The 16,679-nt window shown below is 41.9% G+C and overlaps 1 protein-coding gene across 2 annotated transcripts in view; it reads right to left on the bottom strand.

Moving 5' to 3' along the window:
- Nucleotides 1-2,337: 2,337 nt before the first annotated feature.
- The window catches only part of LOC140206806 (NACHT, LRR and PYD domains-containing protein 3-like), a 33,060-nt gene continuing 18,718 nt past the window's right edge, over nt 2,338-16,679 (bottom strand). For both annotated transcript variants that reach the window (XM_072275039.1, XM_072275040.1), the window contains exons 8-10: nt 3,491-5,228; nt 2,813-2,899; nt 2,338-2,657 (exon numbers count right to left, since the gene is read on the bottom strand). In XM_072275039.1, the coding sequence (XP_072131140.1) occupies nt 2,438-2,657; nt 2,813-2,899; nt 3,491-5,228 (2,045 nt within the window). In that variant the 3' untranslated portion in view covers nt 2,338-2,437. The remainder of the gene's footprint in view (nt 2,658-2,812; nt 2,900-3,490; nt 5,229-16,679) is intronic.

Below are 16,679 nucleotides of genomic sequence, written 5' to 3'. Positions count from 1 at the left end.
GACTAACTGAAGGAAGAGTGAGTAAGAGATTTGAAAGTTGGAGGGGGAGGGGGAGATCCGAAATGATAGGAGAAGACAGGAGGAGCAGGGATGGAGCCAAGAGCTGGACAGGTGATTGGCAAAGGGGATATGAGAGGATCATGGGACAGGAGGTCCGGGAAGAAAGAAAAGGGGGGAAGGGAACCTAGAGGATGGGCAAGGGGTATAGTCAGAAGGACAGAGAGAGAAAAAGGAGAGAGAGAAAAAGAATGTATGTATATAAATAAATAAATAAATAAATAAATAACTAGATAAATAACAGATGGGGTACGAGGGGGAGGTGGGGCCTTAGCAGAAGTTAGAGAAGTCGATGTTCATGCCATCAGGTTGGAGGCTACCCAGACGGAATATAAGGTGTTGTTCCTCCAACCTGAGTGTGGTTTCTCTTTACAGTAGAGGAGGCCGTGGATTGACATATCAGAATGGGAATGGGATGTGGAATTAAAATGTGTGGCCACTGGGAGATCCTGCTTTCTCTGGCGGACAGAGCGTAGGTGTTCAGCAAAACGATCTCCCAGTCTGCGTCGGGTGTCGCCAATATATAGAAGGCCACATCCGGAGCACCGGACGCAGTATATCACCCCAGCCGACTCACAGGTGAAGAAGTGTTGCCTCACCTGGAAGGACTGTCTGGGGCCCTGAATGGTGGTAAGGGAGGAAGTGTAAGGGCATGTGTAGCACTTGTTCCGCTTACAAGGATAAGTGCCGAGGGGGATTGGTGGGGACGAATGGACAAGGGAGTCGCATAGGGAGCGATCCCTGCGGAAAGCTGGGGGCAGGGAAAGGTGTGCTTAGTGGTGGGATCTCATTGGAGGTTTTGGAAGTTATGGAGAGTTATAAGTTGGACCCGGAGGCTGGTGGGGTGGTAGGTGAGGGCCAGGTTAACTCTAACTGGTGGGGTGGTGGGAGGATGGAGTGAGAGCAGATGTACGTGAAATGGGGGAGATGTGTTTGAGAGCAGAGTTGATAGTGGAGGAAGGGAAGCCTTTTCCTTTAAAAAAGGAGGACATCTCCCTCCTCCTGGAATGAAAAGCCTCATCCTGAGAGCAGATGTGGCGGAGACGGAGGAATTGCGAGAAGGGGATGGCATTTTTGCAAGAGATGGTGAGAAGAGGAATAGTCCAGATAGCTGTGAGAGTCAGTAGGCTTATAGTAGACATCAGTGGACAAGCTGGCTCCAGAGACAGAGACAGAAAGATCTAGAAAGGAGAGGGATGTGTCGGAAATGGACCAGGTAAACTTGAGGGCAGGATGAAAGTTGGAGGCAAAGTTAATAAAGTCAACGAGTTCTGCATGCGTGCAGGAAGCAGCGCCAATGCAGTCATCAATGTAGCGAAGGAAAAGTGGGGGACAGATACCAGAATAGGTTTGAAACATAAATTGTTCCACAAAGCCAACAAAAAGGCAGGCATAGCTAGGACCCATACGGGTGCCGATAGCTACACCTCTAGTTTGGAGGAAGTGGGAGGTGCCAAAGGAGAAATTATTAAGAGTAAGGACTAATTCTGCTAGATGGAGCAATGTGGTGGTAGAGGGGAACTGGTTAGGTCTGTCCCGGGATAATCCCACCCCGGGACACTGGTGTCCCAGACTGAAACCCGCCATCCTCAGGATCTTCCTGTCTGAGTTATTCCCCGGGGTTTCACGTGGGGGAATCTCGAACCTGCACATCTGGCGGAAGCTGCATCAGCGGACAACAGGTGGAAATAAGACACTGCAGGATCGCTTCCGGTGTCACAGAGCACGAGGCTGGTGTCAGTTCCATTAGACCCGTTGGGAATTACATCAGGCGCGTGGCCATTAAAGGGGAGGGCAGGGAATCGGCCAAAATATCCCCATCCCGCGGGCGGGGAGGTTCACACATTCAGATGTTCACAGGATCACTGTCAGTCCGGGTCTGGGTTCTTGCAGAGATCTCAGCTCCTTCTTCCCGGTCTCACTGAACTGATTCTTCACAAGCCTGAAACAGATCGAAGAATAAAGATGAAATAAACAGATTACACAACAGTGTCAGAAACAGGGGACTGGGGTTAATGTTTCAACAACAATCACAGACAAATATCACTAGAAAACCCGAGGATCCGCTGATATTTTATCACATTGAACATTAACACAAACACTCACTGAATCCGCTTCAGACTCGGTTGGTTCAGTATGAGGCAGCGGAGATCGGGGACAGATCGGTCTGTCAGCAAGTTCCATCCCAGCCTCAACTCCGTCAGCGACAGGTTTGTTCTGAGAGTAGAGACGAGATCCTCAGCACCAGAATCTGTGAGACTGACACTGTCCAACCTGGAGATAAGAGAGAGTGAGGGCGAAGGACACAGAGAGACAGGAGACGGTACAAATCCCCAGTGTTTATCAGTAACACACTTACTGATCACATTTATGTTCAATGTCAGACACCCAGTGACTGTAAACACAAACTCCCACAGTCTGGTACTTGCCACAGTTTCTGTATTTTACACTCCGAGTTCCTCAGAGCCGCAGACAAAAGTTTCACTCCTGAATCTCCCAGTTCATTATCACTCAGGTTCAGCTCCGTCAGTGATGGGTTTGTACTGATAGAGAAGACGAGATCCTCGGCACCAGAATCTGTGAGACCGACTCTCTCCAGCCTGGAAATGAGAGAGAGTGAGGGTGAAGGACACAGAGAGACAGGATTCAGTACAAATCCCCAGTGTTTGTCAGTAACACAATTACTGATCATATTAACGTTCAGTGTCAGACACCCAGTGACTGTAAACACAATCTCCCACAGTCTGGTACTTACCGCAGTTTCTCTATTTTACACACCGGGTTCCTCAGAGCCGCAGAGACCAGTTTCACTCCTGAATCTCTCAGGTCATTCTCCCCAAGTCTAAACACAAACAGACAAATTGATGAACAAAGTAATTCAACCAGAGAGTCTGAGGGAATTTCTCTCACATGGATATTTCAGGAAACATTAAGCTCTTCAGTAAGTCACTGATCGGAGTTCCCATCAGTGTCAATGTCCCTCACTGCCCAGCTCCAGGATGTTCACTGAATGTCAGTAATTTAGTCTGTTGGTGTGACCCTGTAAACTCCACATATTCTGTCTCATTCCCTGATGGTTAGAAAAGTGTTCCTGACTTGAGAGCATCGGAAGGGGCAGGGCCACAGTGAGGAAGATTTATTTATGGGAGATAGTGGACAAGACCCCACCTGAGGAAAGGGATAGGAAGAATGGGGAAGAGAGATCACACAGGAGGACGGGGGATGAGGGAGAGGTCCCAAAGGAGGATACCAATGGGAAAAGATAATCCAATAAGATGAACCCTCCCGTCCTTGGGAATTACTGACCGATCCTCTGGTCATTTGTCCCAATTCTTCACAATCTGATTTACTACAGTTTCACCCAAATTCTTTTACGTTGAAACAACACAATGGAACGGTTTCAGAGTTCAGAGTGAGAGATAAATAAAGTTACCTCAACTCCTGGCACTTGTGCAGCCCAGGTCCCAGCCGCTGAATTCCTTCACATTGAATGTGGCAGTTGTTCAGTTCAAGTTGTTTTATTGTGTCACAGAGTCCGATGGCATGAGACAGAACCGCGCAGTCAATCGGGGTCAGTGTCATTCCATCGAATGAAAGTGTTTCCACAGATCCCAGTGCGGCCTGAGCCAGCCCACGATTCTGAGACTCAAACAGGTAGTGCAATGTGTTCAGGAGGCTCCTTTTACCGGCTTCACTCCACGTGTTTCCACTCTGGCGTTTAACCTCCTCCTTCACCCAGTCAATCACCCGGCAGGTTGTTTGATGAGGAAATGGACCCAGAAACTCCACAAGGCCCCGAGCTGTCATTGGGGAGGAGAGGCCAGCAACAAAACGGAGAAATATCTCAAATCGCCCATCTGTCGTGTTGTGGGCTTTAGTGAGGAATTTGAGGATATTCCCAGGATGTGGATTCAGGAATTGTGCGACTGCAGCTACAAACTCTTGGATGGTGAGGTGTGGGAATGTGTACACCACACACCGGGCAGAATCCTCTCTCTCCAAAAGCTCCATCAGGAACCCGGACAGGAACTGGGAAGGCTGCAGACTGTAGTTGATCAAATCGCCATCTGTAAACACAACCTTCCTCTCGGACACTCCTCTGTAGGCCATCTCACCAACCCTGAGTAACACATCACGGGGGTTCTCAATCTCACGGCCATGGTTTTTCAGGATGTTGTAAATATAGTAGGAATAGAGTTGGGTTATGGTCTTGGGAACTCGCTGCGGGTCCCTGACTCTTTGTGTGAAGAAGGGGCCCAGTGCCAGAGCGAGGATCCAGCAGTAGGAGGGGTTGTAGCTCATGGTGTACAGGATCTCGTTCTCCTCCACGTGTTTGAAAACAGCTACTGCCACCGTCTGATCTTCAAAATGCCTGATGAAATATTCCTTCCGTTCCTCACCAACAAATCCCAGGATTTCAGCCCAGACACTGATCTCAGCCTTTTCCAGTAAATGTAACGCAGTGGGGCGGGTGGTCACCAGCACCGAACACCCTGGGAGCAGCTTGTGCTGGATTAAACTGTACACAATGTCGGACACCTTGCACTTGAATTCAGGATCTGAGCACTGGTGCTTGGGTTCTGTATCTCTCCGACCGTCAGCAAAATTGATTCTGTGCTTGAATTCATCCAAACCATCGAATATAAACAGCAATCCCTCTGGGTTCTTCCAGACCTCTCTCAGGAAATTCCCAAAGTAAGGATATTCATCCACAATCAGTTTCCTCAGATTTATTCTACAATTAATGGTGTTTAAATCTCGGAATTTGAAACTGAAGACAAACTGGAATTGTTGGTATATTGTCCCTGTGGCCCAGTCATAAACAATCTTTTGTACCATTGTTGTTTTCCCGATCCCCGCGACTCCGGCCACTGCCGCCGAACTCCCAGATTTGGATTTACTCCGGGAAAAGCTGCTCTGGAATAACTGATCAGTCCGGATTTTTTCCAGCTCTCCGCGGAGATGTTTCTCTCTCCACTCCTCGTGGTCTCTGCCTCTTGCCAGCAGCTCATGTTCCACCAGTGTCCGATCTCGAACAGTAGAAATGACCGTGAGCTCAGCGTATCGATCAACCAGCTGGAAAACCTTCACCTTCTCCGTCATCAGGATAGTGTTCACTCTCAGTGTCTCAGTTTGTGCCCGCAGAGTCTCCTTGTGTTTCTGTTGAACATCTTCCATGGGAACAAAGAACATTGTCAAAGTGTTAAATGGCTCATCTGACAAAGAATTTTATAAATTCAACATTCAGTGCTTGAGATTACATGAAGTAATTGAATGCTTCCATGGATATTGGGATAGAAAGTAAAACTCTGTTCACGGACACTGGAACTTACAGCGATGGATATCCCAGAAAATGCCCAACCCTCATATTCTGGTACTACTGACTTGTGAAGCTGAGCATCCCCCTGATATCCTATTGCACTTCTATTACAACAACATTTCACTACATTTAAAGCGTTGTTTGTAACATTAACAGACGATGTTAATGTTGATCTGGTGTGGAAATATGGAGAGCAGGACACTGTGCGTTTTGGCAAATCTGTACACTGGGGAGTCACAGGTGTCCACTGCTCTTGTATCTAAACAGGAGCAGAATATGCGGGAAATACTCAAGTCGGGCAGCATCTGTGGAGAGAATGACAGTGAGGTTTCGGATCGACAGCTCATCGGAAAGACAAGAAAGAAAATTGTTTGCTTTCGATTTCAAAGATGGAGGAGCGGTGGACAGATGGAGTCTCTGTGAATGGAAGAGACAACAAATGTGTCAGTGATGTACGTCGTGTTTCTGGGAGAGGGCGGTGAAGTCTTGGCAACTGCTACTGATCAGTCTGGCAGTGGGGTGTGTGGAACTGTCTTATGAGGTCTCCGCCTGTCAGGGTCGACCATGGATGTTACCTCCCAGCTGACTCGATACGGGAGCCAGGACACTGCGATATGGAGAGCCAGCTGTTGCCCATGTAGCGTTCTCCCCTCTTCCATGCATCTGATGAAGACAAAGGAACGGCAGAGACTGATACAGCTTGGGACCAGAAGCATCGCAGGAGTAGCCAGTTTGCGCTGATCACAACATAAGTCTGCCTTAGGAGCTCCAGCTCTAGGTTTTTGCCTGTGGGTTTACTCCCATGAGGGATAGAGTTGCAAGGCAGTGGAGGATTGAGATCAGAGTTTTCCTTCCCCTGGATGAGATGCCAATCGTGTCTGACGAAACCCAGCTGCCCGAAGCGACTAGTTGTAAGGCCCAGTAACCCGCCTTTGCCCTGTCTGCTCTCGGATGAAATGCTTCCACCGGGCTTAGTAGCTAAGCCACACATGAAGGCCAGGAGCTGGACTTGGTTGACAGAGGGTATTTGATTCGGACGCTATTGGGAGAATTTAATAGGTCATGGGGGCTTATCCCCATCACCACCCCACGGTATAACAATCTGAAGCAATCAAGGGTCACTGCATAATTGACAACAATAAATCGGTAAATTGATTTATTATTGTCAAATGTACCAAGGTACAATGGTAACTTTTCTGCATGCGATCCAAATAGATCATTTCATCACATCAGTGCATAGAGGTTGCACAAGGCAAAACAGAACAGGATAGTTCAGGGAAACAGTATTGCAGTTGCCGAGGAAATGCAGTGCAGGCAGACAATAAGGCCAAAGGATCTTCAGGGAAGGGTTCAAGAGCCTAATCCGGAAGTGTATCGAGGGTGTTGTTCCCCAGATATCAGTCACGGTCCACCCAAACCAGAAACCCTGGATTAACAGTTCCGTGCGAACAGCACTTAACACGCGGCAGACAGCTTACATTGCCGGTAATTAGAAGGAGCTCAAGAAATGCAGCAAAATCATCAAAATGCAGCAGGGAGCCCTTGGAGTGAGCTGTACTTTGGCATTGCTCCATACCCTTTACTTTTTTACATGTAACCACTTCAACTATTCCCACACTAGACGATTTATGTCACATTTATGTCATTGAACTGTGACTTTCACTTACTGAAAATGAATACCAGAGCACGAGAAGTTAAAGAAGGGAAAGGTCCCGGCAGGAACGGGAAGAAAAATGGTGATCCTGGAACATCGAAGGAAGTTCCGATAACTACGGAAGTAATGAAGAAACTTCCAGATGAAACAGCTAATCAAAGACTCACCGTAATTGAAGGAGTGTTGAAGTTGATGCAGGAAGATTCCAGATTACTCAGACGTGAAATCGATCAACAACAAGTTAGAATCTCGGAACTAGATGAAGATGGCTGCAAAAGGGATCGAAAAATTGAAGCTCTTGAAAAATGGTTAACTTCGGTAACTCAGCAGCTGGAACGTTATCAAGCTAAGACTATTGATCTTGAAAATTGCTCCCGACGACAGAGTTTGCGAATAATCGGTTTTCCTGAAGATTTTGAGTCGGGAGATCCTACCAAAGATTTTTCTAAGTTGCTAATGGAAGTGTTCGGTTCCGATATATTGGAGGAGCCCCCACTACTAGATCGCGTGCATCGTACTTTTCATTTTAATCCGGAGAATTTGGCCAGACCGAGACCAATCATCATTCGGTTTCAATATGTTCATGACAAGGAATGAATTATTCGAGCTGCTCGAAAGAAAGGTATGATCCAATTTCAAGAATTCAAGTTCAGGATTGTCGATTACAGCCAAGATGTACTGAAAAAACGGATGGCTTTTAAACCACAGATGGCAGAACTTTATCGTCGGGTCTATAAAATAGCGCTACTGTTTCCAGCCCGTTTGAGAGTGGTTATGCTAGAGAACTCGCACCGCCTGTTTAAAAATCCGATGGAAGCCCAAAGTTTTCTCAACAATCTGCCGCCCTCTGCGGAGGATTAATTAATGTATCATTTTTTTTCTCTCTCGTCTTTGATTTGTATAGTTCGAGGGTTTTCCCCCTTGATCTTGCAGTGTAGGTACACTTTATACTGTTAAATGATATTATGCTTTTCTGTTAGTAATCTTGTATATCTTACTCTATAATTTTTTGAAAGTTATTTAATTACAATTTTAATGCTTGTTTTCTTTCTGAAATGTTACTGGAGTATTATATTTTAAGATGGTGGATTGTTTTCTTCTTCTTCCCAGAATTCTTTCTGTTTCTAACGTCACTTCCAATCATTTATATATGAAAAATTAATATAGTAATATGATCTGACATTTGATGTTCTTTGAAATATGGGTAAGAAGGAACTATTCGATGCTTCTAATCGCTGTAAGCTTTTTCTTACCGTTATGGCTATTTTTTTTTAACTTTTTTTGAATATGGGTGGTATTTCTTTTGATAAACATATTTCTCTTGGGTTGCCTTCTGGAAAGATGGGGTTAGGATTAGCTTTAGATTTAGCACTGGCCACTGTCTGGCTTTTTTCTGAGTTTTTGTGGGAGGAGGGTGGTATTCCTGTTTTTATTTTTAATTCATTTTTGCTTTTTAAACAGGCTGACCTGAAACTACTAAAATGTCCAAAACGCCGTAACTTCCGGTTCCTCTTTGGACCTTTTTCCCTCTTCCGGGGTCATGAGTCTGTACTCTGGTCAACCCTTTACATACCTTGTGCTCGAGCTCGTTACGATGGATAAGATTATTAATTTGGTTTCTTGGAACACAAGTGGTTTAAACCACCCGATTAAACGGAAGAAAATGTTTTAAGTATTCCATAGGATGAATGCTCATATTATTTTTGTACAAGAAACTCATGTCCGGAAAGAGGATAATCAGCGTTTTTTCAGATTCTGGAAGGACCAACAGTATTAATCGAATTCACAGGCTAAAGTAAAAGGCATTTCTATTTTTATAGATCCGTCAATTTCATTTCTGCACTATGAGACGATTTCAGATCCGAATGGCAGATTTTTGTTAATTACTGGTTTGTTATTTAACAAAACAGTTGTTATGCTTAATGTTTATGCCCCAAATGTTGACTTTCCTGATTTTTTAAGAATCTCTTCACATCTCTTCCTAATTTAAATGACAATATGCTGATTATGGGTGGAGATTTCAATTGTTGTTTAAATCCTTTGATGGATAGATCCAAGTCCAATCAAGTACTTCCGAACAAATCGGCTACCCTTATTAACTCTTTTATGACCGACTCTGGTATCTCAGAAATTTGGAGATTCTTACATCCAAATGAGAAAGAGTTCTCATATTTTTTCACATGTATATCAGCATTATTCAAGAATTGACTATTTTTTTTAAAATCGACTCTCGACTAATTCCTCGTTACTGGTTGCGAATATGATTCTATTGCTGTTTCTGACCATGCACCGTTGAAATTATTTATTAACTTAAGGGATACATTTACTAATTCTAGATAATTGCGATTTAATACCACTTTACTTCAAGACTCGGATTTTGTCAAGTTTATTGAGGAACAGATTATTTTTTTCTTTACAATGAATTCTACGGAGGATATTTCCAGTGGGACATTATGGGATACTTTTAAAGCATATATTTGTGGACAAATCATTTCATATACTGCTGGATTAAAAAGGTGAACTAATAATGAAATACTTAAACTGGTTGACAAGATTAAAGAAATTGACAAGAAATATTCTATAGCCCCTAATCAGGAACTTTATAAACAGAGAGCTGAACTTCAAATGGAACATAATCTCTTATCATCATCTTTAATTAAAAGTCAATTAATCAAAACTAAGAGTCAATTCTATATACATGGTGATAAAACTGGGAAACTATTGGCTAATCAATTGAAATCAGTCTCGGTTAAATGACAGATTCTTAAGATTTATAAACAAGATGGCACTTTGACAATTGACCATGACTAGATTAATAAATCCTTTCAAGAATTTTATACCTCCTTATATCAATCAGAATTTCCTGATGACTCTACTATAATGCATGGATTTTTTAAGAAATTGAATATTCCAAAATTATCATCTAATGAACGGTCAAAACTAGATGTACCTATTACAGTAGAGGAAATAAAGAACACTATTTTTTTGATGAACTCAGGTAAAGCACCTGACCCAGATGGATATACAGTAGAATTTTAAAAAAATTTCTCTACTATACTGACTCCTTGTCTATGTAGAGTTTTTAGGGATGCATTATCTATAGGTAAATTACCACAATCTTTTTATCGAGCTTCTATTTCCCTAATTCTTAAAAAAGATAAGGATCCTACTGAATGTGCATCTTATAGGCCTATATCCTTGCTGAATGTGGATTCTAAGATTTTTTCCTAAAATATTGGCAATGAGATTGGAGAATGTATTACCTCAAATTATTTCTGCTGATCAGACTGCATTTATTTAAAATCCTTACTCTTCTTTTAATATTAGGAGATTAATGAATATTGTTTATACGCCTTCACCCAGAATTCCAGAATGTGTTATCTGATTGGATGCTGAGAAAGCTTTTGACAGAGTTGAATGGAGATATTTATTTAACACCCTTGAGAATTTTAATATTAGTTCTATATTTATATCTTGAATTAAACTGATATATTTCACCCCTTTGGCTTCAGTATTTACTAATAATCAAAGATTCACTCTTTTTCATCTATTCCATGGTACTAGGCAGGGTTGCCCTCTTAGTCCACTACTATTTGATATCGCTTTGGAACCGCTAGCTATTGCTATTCGTGACTCCCCTAATATATTTGGCATTACCCGTGGAAATGAGACTCATAAATTATCACTATATGCAGATGATCTACCGTAATATATTTCTAACCCAGGAAAATCTATTCCGGCAGTATTAACTTTACTTGCTCAGTTTAGTAGTTTTTCTGGTTAGAAACTGAACCTGGGTGAGAGTGAACTTTTCCATTAAACATGCAGGTTCCCATTTACAGAAATTCTCCATTTAGAGTGACTACTGACTATTTTACTTATCCAGGAGTTAAAATTACTAAGAGACATAAGGATCTATTCCATTTCAACCTTTCACCGTTAATTAATCAGGTTAAACAACTGATCACTAAGTGGTCCCCATTGTCTCTATCATTGATTGGCTGAATCAATGCTATTAAAATGATTATTTTACCTAAGTTTTTATATTTATTTCAAACGATACCAATTTTTATTCCTAAATCCTTTTTTGATACTATTGATTCTAAAATTTCCTCTTACATATGGCAAAACAAAAGTCCCAGATTACGTAAAAAATACTTCCAGAAATCCAAGAAAGAGGGTGGTTTGGCATTGTCCAACCTAAGATTTTATTATTGGGCAATTAATATTCGATATTTAATATTTTGGACGCAAGATTGGAATACAACTCCAAGCCCACATTGGGTAAACCTTGAAGGCCACTCTGTACAAGGGTTCTCTTTAGCTTCCATTTTAGGAACTTCACTTCCTTTTCTACCATCTAAATTGAATAAACAAATGTTTAACCCTATAATTAAACATACATTGAGAATATGGTTTCAATTTCATAAATTTTTTGGCCTGAATGAATTTATGTTATCAAGTCCTATTGTATCTAATTTCTTTTTTCAACCCTCAGTTTTGGACCAAGCCTTTTTGATATGGAAAACGAAAGGTATAATATGCTTTTGTGACTTATTTCTGGATAGCTGTTTTATATCTTTTGAGCAGTTATCTAAGAAATTTGATTTGCTTAGATTCCATTTTCTTAGATACTTACAAATAAGAAATGTTTTAAATACTACGTTGCCTACCTTTCCGACTTCAAATCCTACTGATATTATTGATAAAATTTTAGGTTTAAATCCTTTTCAGAAGGGATTAGTAGCTATTATCTATGATATAGTTATGAAATTACAGCCAGGTATATCTGATAAAATTAAAAATGAATGGGAAAGATAACTTCAACTTTGTCTACCTATAGAGAAAACGGATAAAATTTTTCAATTAGTTAGCACTTCTTCTATACATAATACATAAACATACATTAACACAATTTAAAGTAGTACATAGAGCCCATATGTCCAAAGATAAATTAGCCCATTTTCATTCCCATATAAACCCTACTTGTGATAGATGTCACTCTGAGATGGCTTCTTTAATTCATATGTTTTGGTCCTGTCGTCTTTTGGAAAAATATTGGAAAGATATTTTTGATATTATTTCTACAGTTCTATGTTTTGATTTAAAACCCCATCCTATTACGGCAATTTTTGGATTGCCAATGTTAGAACATAGATGTTTGTCTTCTTCAGCCTGTCGGGTGATAGCATTTGTTACGTTAATGGCCAGATGGTCTATTTTGTTGAACTGGAAGGAAACCAATGCTCCTACTACATTCCAATGGTTCACTCAAACTATATTAAGTTTAAATTTAGAAAAAATTAGAAGTGATATTTTTGATCCTTCGGTTAAATTTGAAGAAACTTGGAAACCTTATATGCAACATTTTCATATGATGTAATTTGACCTTTCCGAATTTTTTTTTATTAACTTAAATTATATGAATAGAGGAGCGGAGTTGATGATATTACTGAACGTGTCTGATTTAAGATACAGGTGTCCCCCGCTTTTCGAACGTTTGCTTTACGAAACCTCACTGTTACGAAAGACCTACATTAGTACCCTATTTTTGCTTTCAGAAGGTGTTTTCACTGTTACGAAAAAAAATTCAGCGCGCCAAAAAAATCAGTGCGCGATAAAAGGCAGCGCGCCCCGAGCAGCTGCTCTCCCCTGGATTCTCGCCGGCATTGCTTAAACACGAGCCTGTGAGCAGCTGTTTGCAAGATGAGTTCTATGGTATCGGAAAAGCCTGAAAGAACTCGTAAGGGTGTTACACTTACGGTAAAACTAGACATAATTAAGCGTTTTGATCGTGGTGAATGAAATAAGGACAACGTGAGTTTGGCTTGTGGAAGTTGACAAAGATGATGTTGAAGACGTTTTGGCATCCCATCACCAAGAACTGACAAATGAAGAGCTGATACAATTGGAAGAAAAAAGGATAACAGTTGAAACCGAATGAGTAATGATAAAGTACGACTTTAATTTTGAAAGGGTACGTCGGTTTAGGGGATATTTGCAGGATGGTTTGAGTCCTTATTAAAGAACTGTGTGATAGAAAAATACGCAAGGCTCAGCAGTCAAGCAAGCCTCCACATCAGCCACAGCAGACGACGAACCTTGATCTTCGACATCGAGGCAGGCAGTCATAGGAGAAGATGTGCTGCCTGCTCTAATGGAAACAGGCAACGAGATGACACCCCAGTGTCCCACCACCCCAACCCCCAGGCCACCGACAGATACCGACTCATGGAAAATGCAACGGTAGCCGGGAGGCACACAGCACATCTTTAAGAAAAAAGCCGAAATAAACATGCTAATTAATTAGGTGCCAACGACACGTAATTGTCGGCCCAGATCAGAGACGACGCAATCGGAAATCGGCACTGATCTGGGCCGACAATTACGGATGGCACCTAATTAATTAGCAAGTTTGTTTTGGCTTTTTTCTTAAAGATATGCTGTGTACCTCCTGGCTACCGCTGGACCCCTGCGTTCTTCGCGGCAATGTATCGCTCAGCGGCCTGGAGGGTGGGGGGGGGGGGCCACTGCACCACCCAAACTCCAACGACTCAGTCTAACACCATCATCAGTCTGCTCGGCGCTGAACCAATTCTGGTAAGTGATACTACACTGTACATACATTATTTCTACTTTATATAGGCTGTGTATTTATCATATCATTCCTGCTTTTACTATATGTTACTATTATTTTAGGTTTTATGTGTTATATGGCATGATTTGGTAGGTTATTTTTGGGTCTGCGAACGCTCACAAAATTTTCCCATATAAATAAACGGTAATTGCTTCTTCGCTTTACAACATTTCGGCTTGTGAACCATTTCATAGGAACGCTCTACCTTCGGATGGTGGGGCAAACCTGTACTGGTCTAGCTCTGTTCCTTTTTGTTTTTTTTCTTTTCCTTTTGGGTTTTTTTTCTTTGTTTTTTTTCTTTTTTTTCTTTATGACTAATTTCATTATGAGTTTGGAAGTCTATTATACCTATGTTACTTAAATCCTTTTTGTATATGCTTATTAAGATTATTCCAATCTCTTTGTATCAACTTTGTTGCTGTGTTTATAATTTTGAAAATTAATAAAAAGATTTAAAAAGAAAAGAAAATCATCGAGGCAGCGAAACGACAATACAGGCACAACTCTCCAGCAAGAACACACGCCGGAAGGTCTGTACACCACTGCAGACTTAAAAGCTAAGCGCAGTGGTGTTGCCAACATTGCTGCATCTCTCCCAGAGCAGCTAAATCTTTTTTACGCTCGGTTTGATATCGCCAACACTGAACCTCCGAGGAGAGCCTCCAAAGCGACCTGCACCTTGGTTATCTCTGAGGCTGAAGTTCACAGGTGTTTCCAATGAGTGGACAGTTGCAAGACTGCGGGACCAGACGGCATCCCGGGGCAGGTACTCAGGATGTGCACGGCAGAACTGGCAGGTGTGTTTACAGATATTTTTTATCTCTCCCTCTCCCAGTGTAGAATGTCCTCCTGCTTCAAATCATCCCCCATTGTCCCTACCTAAAAGACCAAGGTAACATGTCTACTGACGTCCGGTGGCACTCACCTCAATAATAAGCAAATGCTTTGAGAGCCCGGTCAAGGACTACATCTGAAGCTTGCTACTACCCACACTGGACCCTCCACAATTCATCTACCGACACAACCGATCAAAAGATGATGCAATAACCACAGCTCTACACACCGTCCTTACACATCTGGAGAAGAATGATGCTTATGTCCTTGAACCTCAGTTCAGCATTCAACACCATCATTCCCTCCAGGCTTGACAAGAAGCTCAGAGTCCTTACCTTGTGCAGCTGGATCGTGAACTTCCCGTCAGATTGCCGGCAGGTGGTAAGAGTGGGCTCCCTCACCTCTGCTGCTCTGACCCTAAACACAGATGCCCCTCAGGGCTGTGTCCTAATCCCCCTCCTTTACTGTCTGTATACCCATGACTGTGCTGCCACCCACAGCTGCAATCTTTTGGTGACACTACATTGATTAGTCTAAACTCAAATAATAACAAGGCAGCCTATAGAGAAGTCATCACCCTGACCTGGTTGTGGACGACAGGAGGAATGGAGACAGGCTGACCCCTATTGACATCAATGGATCTGGGGTTGAGAGAGTGAACAGATTTAAGTTCCTCAGCACACACATCACCGAGAATCTCACGTGGTCTGTACTTACCGACTGTGTGGTGAAAAAGGCACAACAGAACCCCTTTCACCTCAGATGATTGAGGAAGTTCGGGAGGGGTCTCCAAATCCTAAGGACTTTCTGCAGGGGCACAATTGAGAGTATTCTGACTGTCTGCATCACTGCCTGGTATGGGAACTGTACTTCCCTCAATTGTAGGACCCTGCAGAGAGTGGTGTGGACCGCCCAGTGGATTTGAAGTTGTGAACTTCCCAGTATTCAGGTCATTTACAGAGACAGGAGTGTAAAAAGGGCCCAAAGGATCATTGGGGACACAAGTCACTCCAACCACAAACTGTTCCAGGTGCAACCAGCCGGGAAGCGGTACCGCAGCATAAAAGTCAGGACCAACAGGCTCCATGACAGCTTCTTCCACCAGGCCATCAGACTGATTAATTCTCTTTCTACAATTGTATACATATATACACGCTCACCACACACACCATACTGTAATTGTGCAGACAATTTTCCCAATATTTGTCAGTGATATTAAAACCTGATTCTGAGAACTTTTATCTGACTGTTCTGTAATTTTTTTTTAGATCTCTTATTCTTCTTCCTCATAGTGTCCTAGTTTGGGTTAATCTAAGTGCACTCGAGTGCACATGGTATTTTCTAAAAATTGCTATTTAAGTTCTTATTTTTTTTTCCCCATATTTTCCAGATCTGTTTCAGACCAGGATATTATACCAAAAGACTTTATCAATATGGGCATAGGGAGTGTTTAGTACCTTTGTTATAGTTTTACTGTTCAGCTCTGTTTGGCAGATTTTCTTGAGCCTTGAAGTAAATTGTGTTGAAAGATTTTCTTTTATCACACGATGATCTCTTTTCTTTGCTTGTAGATATCCTAAATATATGTTTCACATTCATCCTTCGGTTGTATTGCATCCTGATGCTCTGTTTTATATTCTACTGGTTCTATTGCATATTCCTTTATGTTATTTTTCTGTACTTTTCAAGTCTACAGTTCATGTTTTTTTCTTGGGAAGTTAGTGCCATTATTTGAATTGATTGTTTTAGCTTTACTGATGCAAGAGTAACTAATTTCAAATCATTCCTGTATAGCTGTGACAAGGTATAATTAGTTTTTTTTGTTCTGATTTGATACCCGATTGTTGTCCACTTCACTAAATTACAGTGGGTTTAAAGCCAGACTCTGGAAAATGGCTCCATTTATTTTGATAATGGTGTTTGCTCCTTTGTGGTTGTTAATGGGGAGATTATTGTACGTCACTGTCTCATTAGATGTTGCAGAGATTGCATGCATCTTGTATGTATTAGGAACTTCTCTTAACCTTGCAAGAGATAGAATGAAATGGTTTTTGATAGGCAATATAACATTGAAAGATTTCTGCTTTCCCCAGGGCTTGCTATAGAATTACGTAATCTATTATCAGTTGTTCCTTAAATCCGTTCATACCCTAACGGTATCTTTCCACTCTTCTGTC

This window comes from Mobula birostris, chromosome 13 (assembly GCF_030028105.1).
Source record: "Mobula birostris isolate sMobBir1 chromosome 13, sMobBir1.hap1, whole genome shotgun sequence".
In the NCBI taxonomy this organism is placed as follows: domain Eukaryota; kingdom Metazoa; phylum Chordata; class Chondrichthyes; order Myliobatiformes; family Myliobatidae; genus Mobula; species Mobula birostris.
The sequence above is the reverse complement of the archived record's forward strand: the minus strand, read 5'-3'. Positions and strand labels throughout refer to the sequence as shown.